Below are 12,040 nucleotides of genomic sequence, written 5' to 3' on the forward strand. Positions count from 1 at the left end.
CATAAGAGAGACAGAAGATAAGAGATGTAAGAGTATGTGGGATATTTTTTTTTTCTTTTTACCAATTGAAGACAGCATGGTACCAATACAATTATCACCTCCTCCTTTATGTCAAATAACTGAAATAGTGACGTCTTGTTTCAGAGTTAACGTTACTTAATTGAACTAATTGCCTGCGGCTGGACAGAAGGATGTTAACTTGTCCAAATAAAGTTCCCCTGCAGGCCTGCGAAAAGGGACACAAACAGATAAAAAAATAAAATGGTGGGTTTCAACATGAATGCAGAAAGTGCTTCTGGCGTCCAGGTTGTGTTAATTGTTAAAAGTGACATATATTTTTGTTATAATGTTTCTATTATTTAATACACGTTTTATAGCCCTCTAACAGCCAACTATGGCCGTCTGGTCCTACAGTATAAGCTTCCTCTTCATATCGCTGTTTATAACTGCTTTATTCAAAACATAATGTTTACTGTTATTAACAGGATTATTAACTATTCTTCCGACTGTCAACTCTTTGTTTCAATACACTGACATATAAACCATCCCTCCCCCAGGTGAGCCCGACACAAAAAACACACACACAAATATCCAAAGAGAACAAGTGTCATAATGTTAGCTTAGCTTAACGGCATTTAGCATGCTAACGCTAACCAGCTAGCCTGTCAGCCCATTCGCTCCCATTATAAATTAGCTTCACAGGGCTAAATGCTGCTAGAAACCACTGACAACTGTGTTAGCCTGATGAAAATTATAACCTTTAAAGATTAATAATAATAATGCAACGGGAGCGTCTATTAAAAAATAATAATAAAATACAGTGACATTTTTTTTTAAATGACTTTGATAACGGTGACCATTTTATAAACAATGAACCCGGCCAACATGATGTGGCTCTAAGTTAAGAGTCGGCCCTCCTCCACTAGAATAAAAACCCAACTCCTAGAATAAAAAACTGACCAGGAAAAAAATAATATCCCCTCCCTGTTTGTTTGTCCACCTGTAACTAAATACTGTAAAAAAACACACAGACGACCATAAAGACGTCAAGACAACCAAAGTTTCAGCAGAGACAAGAACAGTAAATGAAAGTTGTGATAATAATAAAATAAAAAGGAGCCCCAATGTGGACTTACTCTCCTCTCTACTCACTTACAGCAGCCCTCTCTCCTCCTCTTCTCCTCAGAAAATAAAATAAATAAATATTCTACTAAACAACCCCAACAATCCACGGCGTTCAGAATATCCCAGAGCAGTCAGACAGGCTCCCGGCTCTGCGGCAAGGCGGATCCGCGTTATTTTATATTTAGTTTAAATATAATTTTGTCCAAAAAGAGGAAAAAACTAAAAAGGTAGAAAACAAGAAGAACTCTTCTTCAATCTCATTCACCACAGCCTGAGAGCAGCTCTGATCACTGCGCTCCACAGGAGCTAGAAGAAGAGGGGGGAAGGAAAAAACTACTTGTAAATGGGACTGAGTAGTCGTTTTGTAACGCTGAACCGTTCGATAAATTGCTATTTTACTGTTAAAGTTCGTTAAATCTGGTGGATTGGCGTCGCGGGGCGCAAGGAAAACGTGTTGGGAAAGAGGACTATTTTTTGTGTCGGTGCGGCGAATTTATTTCACTTTGCCTAAGGAACAGTGGTACTGCGGTTCCCATTGCCTAGGGAAAACACCCGGATGTAAACTCACTCCAACTCACATGGAGAGAAAAGACGAAGTAACACTCCTCTCTCCTTTACTCTGCTCCTGTACTTTACGAGTTCAATGCACTATAACGCATGATCGGTCTATAACCCAATATTCATTGTCACTGGCATTCTATTGAGGTTCTGGTTCCGCGTACGGCGCTACTTTCAAGTGAAATATGCTGCTCATGCGGTTTAATTATGTAAATACTTTGACCCGACCTGGGTATAATAACATTTTGTTATTCTTTAATACTTGAAACCTTTTTGTTTTAGGTTTGTATTCCTATTTATTGTTATGTGAACTTGGCCAAAATCGGATTGTCATGCATTCCACATTTCCCACCACCAAATTGTAAACTCGTTAGGCCGCCTACACTTATTGTAGTACGTATATTGTATATTGTAGTGTCGAGGAGGACCAGAGGCAGGTCCGTGTCTTTAATCCACCATTATGTAATCTTTGTTTTATTTAAGTTTGATTTATTTGTTGTTAGTTATTGTTATTATTACTATGACTTATCATTATTATTATTCATGTCCTTCAGTTTGAATATCACTAGGCTAAAGTTGTGCAGGTGCAGGCAGGCAGGGCACTGGAGGAGGCCTGGAGGCCACATTCTGTAACCAAAAGGCGGCAGGGATGGGGATGCTCTCTGCGACAGTCAATTTTACCAACGTCTTTTCTATCCTCTCGTGGTTCTGTTTGGTTCATTCATGGTTTTGCAATATGGAGGGCTACTCTATTCTTTTGGTCGGATCTTTTGTCAGATCAGTCACTGGTGGTGGTGGTGGTGATTTAAGCTACGGCTCCCGTCGGAGGACAAACCGTACAGAACTACTGCGTGTCCTCTTTAGTTACTCAAGTTTGTATTGTGCGACTTGGTCCAAAACAAAGTTAGTAATTGACATTTTTTTTGTTATTCCGGAATTGTTGCGAGTGAGTGAGCAATTTATACATATCCATCCCAGTGAAACGCATAATACTTTTTTTATTTAGTGAGGACGAACAGTAGCATGGATTAAACAACGGCAATTTTGTATCCTGGTTCCATTACTAAAATACACCACCAGGGGTTGCTGTCTGCCTGTATAATCCTGGATGTATTATTTTAGACTCTCACAGACTAACTACTTTGTATATAGCCCTAGTTTTATTCTTTACAATGCTATTGCCACGCTTATATTTGTACAGTTTTGAATGTTATTTACATAACAAATGCCGGCGTTAATCAAACATTGGCTGCAATTAAATTATATAAAAGAACAACGCACATTGAAGAGGTATGGAATCATTTAGCTCTGGTCCATAGCCAATGCTGAATGCTTATATGATTATGCCCTGCATAAGCATTGGCTATGGACCAGAGCTAGGGATCATTGGTAATGCTGAAGAGGATATAATTTGTTTATTATGAGACTTGGAAGAATTTGAAACCGTTTGTTTTTGTTTTTGTTTTTTTACTCTCCATGAGGAATTAAGACATTTCTTTATTTTTTCCTAAAATGTCAGCTATTTCTGTTTGATAATTTAGAACAGAGGTATCTAGCAGAATAGCCCACATGCTCTGGATGCAGCCTGCAGGAGAGGTGGTGATAGTGCAAAACGAGGGGTTAAATAGCCCACCCCAGTCAGGTGTATAACATGCAGTTTCCACTGCATTGAGTTGGACTTGGAACTAGCTCTGCAGGTTCTCCAGTTAAACAGACAGTGGCAACACTGGAAGATCCCCCCCCCCCCATTCTTCACGCCATAGTTTCTGCAGTGCAAACACATAATCAAAAACCGTGCATATTTAATTATATAATTAGCATATTTAAATAAATTAGCAGAAATAACGGGTAACGTGACAAACAATAATATACAATACTATGCAAAAAACATCATATTTATATAAGAGTAGTAATAACAGCTGAGACCTTTTACTTGTTACAGGGGCCATGCAGTTACAATTTGCAGACACCTGTAAGTGCTTTTTTACATGTGTAAAAAAGATGGGGATTTGAAATGTTCATTAATGTGCACTGTCCCGGAAATGAACAAATAAAGTAAAGTATGATAGCATATGTTATGCATGTAATGACTTGAAGCAAACACAGTTATTTTCTGTTCAATATTATTCCAAGTAATCTTTACAAATATTATTCATGTACATCTGACCACAGCAAATGTGGTTTAAATAAACTTTATTGAAATTATTCAAGGTTTGCAATTTATGCATACATATATTGCATGTAAATCATTTTGAATTACAAAAATACAAAAATATATCAAGGCATTTCAATACAAAAATAGTTTTTTTCCTTCTCTCTCACAATGTCAATTTCATGGTGTCAGTTTATTTTTTCTTGAGTCAAGAGTTCTCTGTCCTTTCAGTTCAGTTTGTATTTGTATCTCTCCTGAGAATCACCTCCTGTGAATCACCACATTTAGTGTTCCAGAGTTTGTTTGTACTGTACATGTTAGCATACCAACCATGCTTCAACTGACCCTGCCTTCATCAAACAAGCCAAGAGGGGTGACGATGATGGGGACAGTGAGGAGCCAGTACAGTGAGTTGTCTCCAGTCTCTCCTCGCCGGTCACAAGAGACACTGGGAAGGCCAACATAGTGTATAACTGAAATCAAAGTCAAACTCCTGTAAAAACAACTGCATGCAACTTGTTGAGGCAGCGGTGGCCTAAGGGTTAGAGGAGCGCCCTTGTTGCCGAAAGGTTGCCCGGTTTGATTCCCCGGACGGGCAGGAAAAATCTGGGTCGGGAAGTGATTGGTCATCACTCACCCAACACCGCTGAAGTGCCCTTGAGCAAGGCACTGAACCCCCAACTGCTCCCCCTGGAGCTGCTTAGTGGCCAACAGTATAAGACTGGTTGTACTGGTCAGCTCCCAGGTTTTAATGTGTGTGTGTGTGTGTGTGTGTGTGGCTGTCTGTGTATTTCTATGTGCAGGGCGTTGTTGAAAATGAGCACCTGTGCTCAGCTACTTCCCTGGGTAAATAAAGAATAACATTTCCGGAGCCTCATCATGCCACACCAAATTCATTCAGTCAGTCCTGTGTCCCACTCCCTACTCATAACATCTGGAAATGTAAGTGGTCTTGTTCCTCTTGATGGGCAGGGTAGTGTAACTGTCCACCGAAGAATATCCGAAATGACCTGGTCTTTTGCTCTGGCAGTGTCCAGCAAAGCAGAGTCTTCTTTGTGCCACAACAACTGAGATGGGAGGGATGCCTCCATCTTATTATCACAGGACTTTGCAGTGAACAACACCAGCCCCCCCAGACTGACACATAAGGACAGGCATTCTTTATTTTTATTTTTTTAGACAAGGCATTTTCCATAGCTGCCGGCTATGAAAAGCTGAACCAAATAAGCTGTTCATCATGGCAACAGATGCCAGTGATGGGGGGCCTGCAGGACACAGTGCTGTCTCAGAAAGGAGGAGAGGTTGCATAGTCTACTACAGCTGTTCCCTGAACTGTACCAAGTAAAGTAAGAGGAAGATGAGGAACTACTCCTGCATGGCCGGACGAGAGCTGTCCGTCATGGTGCTGCGAAGCATTTCCACCTGTATTACAAAAACAGACTACAATGCTAGAGGGAGTGAGAACAACGATCTGGTACCACCCATTTTCAAAACAAATATGGGTAAATTCTCCTACAGCACCCGAGCACTGCCACCCAAGCATGGAATGCCCTGACCTTTTAAAACAGGCCTGAAAATCCACCTTTCAGCAGGCCCAAGTGAGAGGAAATGTATATACTGTGTTTATTTTTTACTGTGTTATGGAATTTGTTGTTGTTTTTACTATGATGATATTGGATCTTGTTGTTATTGTTCATGTCATGTCTATGAATTGATTGCATAGGGCCTAAATGGAAAAAAGGACCGCAAGGACTTTGTTTTGGTGCTATACGTTTTGTGTTTGACTCTGTTCATACATTCTGTCTAATAAACTATTCAATCAATCAATCAAAACACAAAAGTATGTTCTGGTGACTCCTATTTAATATATTATCTTAGTTTGAAAGAAACAATAAATGTAAAGATGTACCTAATTTGCATATACACAATCTGCAATATATCACCTAAAACTCATTTTATAAACACATTTTATATTAGATACATTTTAATATTTTACATTCAAATTATACATGAATCTATGCTAGGCCATACTATAGCTGTTATTTCTGCTGGTTTATTCAAATGTGCAAATGGGAAGAGACCCCGGGGCAGACCAAGGCGCAGTTGGAGGAAATACATCGACTCACTGGCCTTGGAACGTCTCGGAATCCCCCAGCAGGAAGTCACTAATGTTGCTCTGGAGAGGGAAGTCTGGAGCACTCTGGTGGAGCTGTTGCCCCCTGACCCGACTACAGATAAGCGGTTGAAGATGGATGGATGGATGTATGGAAATTGCCTCATTAAATATGCACGATACAAAAATGTCCCAAGCTGAAATGCCCTTAGACTTAGTAAAAAGGTGTTGCCCTTTCTACAAGCAATCTGTCATCTCTGCGTGTGTTGTTGACACGTTACACACACAGATAGTCTACTGGAAATTTCATGAACCCAGAAATGGCGGGTAGTATAAACTTTTATTTTAGAAATGTTATCCATAGGCTTAATGGAGCTTGGTTGCTAAAAGTTGCACGTTATTGATCAATTTGCATAATATGTGACCATACCATTAACATAGCCTATGCATAAGGAAAAGAACATCTAAATTTCACCATTCTTCAAGTAGGCCTATCATGTGACCTGTCAAACTAGTTTTGCACAAGAACACTCCTTGGGGCTCCATAGCTACCAATTTTAATGTCGTTGCCTTGCTTTTCTTTTATTCTCCATTGTTCTGTAAAGCACTTTGAGCTGCATTTCATGTCATGAAAGGGTATACAAATAAAGTTTTATTATTATTATTAATTGTGCTGACCTCATCACATTTGTGATGACGGCTATGGCTGTTTTTAGCCCAGGGAGTGTTTTTGTGCTAGACTAATGCTTGGAATGGATTCAGAATCATTAAAACCCCCTAGTTTGACACATCACATGATACTTGATGAAATTTGAATTTTTATTTTTTGCCTTATACAGGATGTTAGTATGGTCACATATTATGCTAATTACTCAAATTGCTCAACGTGCAACTTTTAGCAACCACCTATAGATGACATTTGAATCATAAAAGTTTATAGGCCTATACTAACCAACATTTCTGGGTCTAACATGGGACCTGTGCGGGGGGTGCGCTGCCCCTGACCTGACATGATCATAACCAATGTGCGTTGCAACTTGCAAGTCTTCTCGTCTATGACAGTCATCACTTTCTATTCTTGTCAAATCACTCTCACTCTCTAGTCTCATGATGAAAATAGAATTCTGGCCATTTACAATCTAAACACCAACCATGCAGCGTTTTTATAACCTGACTACTAGCTAAGGTGAAAGATATTTATAGCGCAGCCGCAGGTATTTCACATACAGCAAAAACGATCACATCATCACATATAGACCGAGTAGGAGTCATATTTCGGTGGGTCACCAGTTTCCATACAACACTCTAGAGGTAGAGAAGTGGAAGTGAAGAGTGATGAATGGCGAAAAACAAGCAAGGTGTGTTGACGCCCGGAAGAAGAAGGGATTCACCATAAACTTTACCGCAGGCTACCGAGAGACGAAAACAGCCGAAAACCAGGCGATAAATCAGCAGCCCTACATGTGAGTTTCAAATTAATCTGTCATTTCACTCTTGTTAAACGTTAAACAACCCGTTTTTAGGATACAGGTTCTGGTTTGTTAATGTTGAACGCATACAACCCAATGTGTCTCTTGCCCACGAGAACCGATAGTTGAGACGTTGGTATTTATAGACTACTGTGGGTCGTTTTCATCACGTGTTTGTCAGTACAAATAGGACTACGAGGCATGAAAGCCTGAAGAACACAAGTTTTCTTGTTGTTGTTGTTGTTACCCCTAACTTCCTCGAGTTTAGGGGACTGTTGTTGGGGTGCTTGTGTGACTAATCAGGTTATTATAGTGTTGGTCTGACAGGTGCTACGTCATAATAGTGTCTCGTTTCTCTTGTGACCTTAACTTGATTTAACGGCATCTGGTCTTCTGGTGGTCTCTGCAGTCTCTGCTCAGTCACTGTCCAGCATCATCATCTCCTCTCTCTCCCATAATAACATCCTCTCTGAGTCTGTCCCAGGCCTCATTATTATTATTACTACACATAATGTCATTACAGAGGTGTGTTCTGGCTGAGTAACTTTCTTCAGGAGTCCTCCAGATGGGTCTGCTCTCTGAGCGCTCTCCTCTGATCAGCAGCTCTGCTCTGGGATACCACACCCGCTCAAATGACGAAAATGATACGCCTGGCTCGTCTTGCTGTGGCTTTGTGTGACAGAGTCTTGTGTCTGTGGCCGAGTTGAAAAGCACTGAAACTGTTTGATCCTGCATGGCACATCAAAAGCAATGAGAGGAGAGTGCTTTTATAATTGTTTTCTCTCTCAACACAGTGATGTTCTGCCTCTGGTTACCTTTTGCTTTAGTAGAGCCTTTAGTGTTGCTGATCTAGTAGGCACTGAAAGTTCTGATTTGCTCATGATGGATAAGACTGTCAACTCGTATGCAAATCACGAGGTAAGCTCTCCCGAGTCCCCAGAGCCAAAGGATAAGATCGGAGACGGTAATGAATTATATTAGCATGTTTACTTGATGGCACGCAACAACCCACAACATACCTGCATAATACGTTATACCACCCAGCCCACACACACACACAAGATAAATCCATGTTTGTTTTGTCCCTAACACAAAAATTAAATCCCATTAACAATAATGCATGTGCACGTTCATGCACATTTTCACACAGAAAATTGTCTTTTACTTTCCCTCTCCACACGCATGAGCAAACTGACACAGGCAATTCACCAGGTTAAGGTCGATACTGTGATACAGCATATGTATTAGGCCTAGTAACGGAAATCTGTTTTGAGGGGCCGAAATCATTTCGGCACTACAGCGCCGAAACAGCTGTAAAATAGGAGTATGAATCGGGCCCTTACTTCCCTAGCGCCCCCCAAAACAGACAAACACAGAAAAATAGCAGACACTAATTATTGAGGCTGATGAATGGTATCTCACTCCTGATTCATATGTCCAGCTTTTTGTGTGTGTGCACAAACATTAAATCTCATTGACAATGAATGGACAATTTTGAGTGTTTGTGTAAACACAAACATTGCATAACACAAACAGTGCTACGCACACAGTGACACATTGCATACATACATGTTATACATAGGTACATGCTACTACATACATATAATTACCAGTAGGTGCATTTCATGGTAGTCAGTGCTTGTTTGTTGATTTTTCTCATTTTTAAAAACCCACCAGTTTTCCCCCTGCTCCCAAGTACCCCCCCCCCCCCCCCCTCCCACCCATAAAAAGAAAGTCAAAGTCGTACGATTTGTCACACACGTTACCGCAGTGAAATTTGTTCTCCGCATTTGACCCATCTCTTGGAGCGGTGAGCTGCAGCCGTGCCGCACTCGGGAATCATTTGATTAGTAGATTTGACCTCCCAAACCAACCCTTTGATGCTGAGTGCCAAGCAGGGAGGCATTGGGTCCCATTTTTACAGTCTTTGGTATGACCCGGCCGGGGATCGAACCCCGACCTCCCAGTTTCAGGGCAGACACTCTAACCACAAGGCCACTGAGGTGCTATTTACACGAGGATGGTGTTCATATAAAACGTCAAAATAAAGTATCGTTTGCTGCTGTCATTTAGACGAGAACCGTGTTCTCAGGAGGTGAAAACGCAACGAAGTGAAACCGCCTCCCAGAGTGGAAATCTTTGAGAACACCGTTTCCTATGGTCTCCATATAAACAGGCAAAACGGTGAATCCGCAAAACTTATGACATCATGGCTCACGTTGGCTCACAGCGCATATGTTTATTACATTGATGCAGAGCAATATCATTATGATATAATGGAGTTCCTGAACAAGCCTCCCTCCTCGCCTACAAAGTGATGCTCATCAGCGATGTTGAATGTAAAACCATGATGTAAATAAAAAGCCTTGTGATAGACGGCAGCCGCGGCAGCAGCGTTTATTTAATAAATATATATCATCCCGTGGCGCCGCGCGCCCAGAGCAGTGTTGCGCTGCTTGCGTCTTCTTCTTGTACGTGGGTGACCTGTCTATTTGGCAGCCCGTTATCGCCACCTAGCGACAGTATAGCATAATAGCACATTATATCATAACGTGTGCGTTCTCGTGTAAAGGGTAAGAAAAAATGAGAACGCAACGGGACTTTGACGTGTTATATGGAGATGGTCGCCGTCTAAAAGAGGCCTGAGCTGGTGGCCTTGTAACCGATAAAGGGAAAAAGAGAAGAAGAATTAAAAAGAAGCAAGGGGAAGAAAAAAAGAGGGAAAGAGAGAGAGACAAGGGAAAGACAGGGTGAAGACAGCATGTTGACTCGGCCTCAGATGGCATATGCTCCTTGTGAATTGTGACAATGATGTAACAAAGTCTGCACCCTCGGGTGACCTATACACTTATCTAATCCAATGAGATAGCTTGAAGTGAATCAAAGTGAGAGATGAGAGGCTGCCAATGTTTATAAAGGTTTTCAACAGAGCCGCGGACAGCAAATTTAATCTTTTCTAGTTTCAGAAATGACATTAAAGGTCCCGTAACCAGGATGTGTTTGAGGGAGGTAGATGGTTTTTCCATAGCAGTAGAATACGGCGGTGAGCAATTAAAGACGCAAATTAAACTATATTTTTGTCTTGTTCAGTCTGGTTCCCTCTTCAGGGACACCGGAAATAGCAATGCAAGGTGAAGGGTCCACATTCAATCCTAGAATTTCAGAGATAACACTAAAGACATTTCAGCAGGCTTGGGCATGACCAAAACATATGAGTCAAATCAGCTGGTGCCTGAGAGCATCTATCACAGGAGATCTGGGTATATTCTCGATAGTCTGGCTTTGCTATAATGTATCCTGTGAAGTACTTTAAATTGGATGAGACCAAGTCTCGCACAGGAAGAGGTTGAGTTAATTGTACCAAAATGTATCTGACAGAGTGGTACCCAATTCGGTTTCCCACCCGCTTTGATCTTATGCAAAGCAGGAGGGTTGTCTACCAGTAAAAAGTTATATAGAAAAGAAATGTGGCCTTTTGGCAGATGAGTAACTGGTAGAATGTGGTCAATACCTGAAGCCGGTGGGATCTGTGGGAATAATAGAGTATTGTGATTAGCAAAATTGCGAATTTGAAAGTATCTGAATAAGTCAGAATGTTGAAGATTGAATGTGGAGCGTAATTGGGTGAAGCTGGCAAACGTCTATATAGAAGTCTCATAGGCTAGAAAGCCCTTGTCTAGACCAGGTGGAGAATCTTATGGCCCTGAACCTTATGTTACACAAAATATACGAGAAACACGAAAAATTAGAATTTTGTTTTAGGAAAGGTATTTTTGCTTAATAGCAGACATTTTATGCAAAGCGTGGGAAAAAAGGCAGAATGTTTTGTTTGTTAAAAAAAAAAGAGAAAAAAAAAAACTTTCTTGTACACATTGCAATATTGAAGCAATGATTTGTATGGTGTGTCCTATAAGTCCATGTGGGCTGGGCGCCTTGGGTGCAAAATAAAGAATCTATCTATCTTTTGCCCGAAATTTATGGTTGTTACATACCGGTGTAGCTAAAGACATAGATTTATTGCCACATTTCGAAGGTGGATATAACAAAAGGATTAGAAGAGTGCTGCCTAGGTTTAAGTGGAAGACTGCAGCCAGCTGTCCTCTGTATCTGAAATCCAGTGTGCAATCTTGTACATATTTGCTGCCCAATAGTAAAACTGAAAGTTAGGTAAACCAAGTCCACCGTTCGATCTCTCCCTTTTTGGCGGTTTACATATTCTTGGGGTTTTTCCATTCCAAATAAAATTTCAAATGAGTGAGTCCAGTTTTCGAAAAAAGCGATGTGATTTTAAATTTACTAAAGAGCTGGAGAGAGATGGTGATGATTACTATTAGAATATAGCTTTACATTTTTGGGTTAATTAACCCAACCTACAGCTGTGATTTAATACATTTCAAGATTCTAGATGAAAGACTTTCAATTTGTCCTTACACGAGTATTGTGAAATTGTGAAATTATTTAAATTAAAATGAACTCCCAAATAGATTTCAAGTCAACATTGTACAGTAGCTGCAGTAACAACATGACTGTCCATGTTTAACACATTAAACGTACTGACGTTGAATGAGTGAGTAGTGTTTTATGTGCATCACATTGTGACCCAAATGTGAGCGTAGATGGGAT

The 12,040-nt window shown here is 40.6% G+C and overlaps 2 protein-coding genes across 12 annotated transcripts in view; one reads left to right on the plus strand and one right to left on the minus strand.

The window, feature by feature from the left end:
- Positions 1-1,379, minus strand: part of phf21ab (PHD finger protein 21Ab) — a 38,943-nt gene extending 37,564 nt beyond the window's left edge. For 5 of the 8 annotated variants that reach the window (XM_083763111.1, XM_083763112.1, XM_083763110.1 and 2 more), the window contains exon 1: positions 63-1,379. In XM_083763111.1, coding sequence (XP_083619237.1) covers positions 63-78 — 16 coding nt within the window. In that variant the 5' untranslated portion in view covers positions 79-1,379. The remainder of the gene's footprint in view (positions 1-62) is intronic. The other 3 variants (XM_083763107.1, XM_083763106.1, XM_083763109.1) reach the window with 3 other exon arrangements.
- Positions 1,380-7,203: 5,824 nt separating this feature from the next.
- Positions 7,204-12,040, plus strand: part of dgkzb (diacylglycerol kinase, zeta b) — a 62,720-nt gene continuing 57,883 nt past the window's right edge. For 3 of the 4 annotated variants that reach the window (XM_083763101.1, XM_083763103.1, XM_083763102.1), the window contains exon 1: positions 7,302-7,411. Coding sequence is in view for 1 of the 4 variants with exons in the window: in XM_083763104.1 (XP_083619230.1) it covers positions 7,284-7,411 (128 nt within the window). In the remaining 3 variants the exon portion in view is untranslated. Of the gene's footprint in view, positions 7,412-12,040 lie in introns of all 4 variants that reach the window. The other variant, XM_083763104.1, reaches the window with a different exon arrangement.

The sequence above is a fragment of the Protomyctophum parallelum genome (assembly GCF_964188405.1).
Source record: "Protomyctophum parallelum genome assembly, chromosome: 4".
NCBI lineage: Eukaryota > Metazoa > Chordata > Actinopteri > Myctophiformes > Myctophidae > Protomyctophum > Protomyctophum parallelum.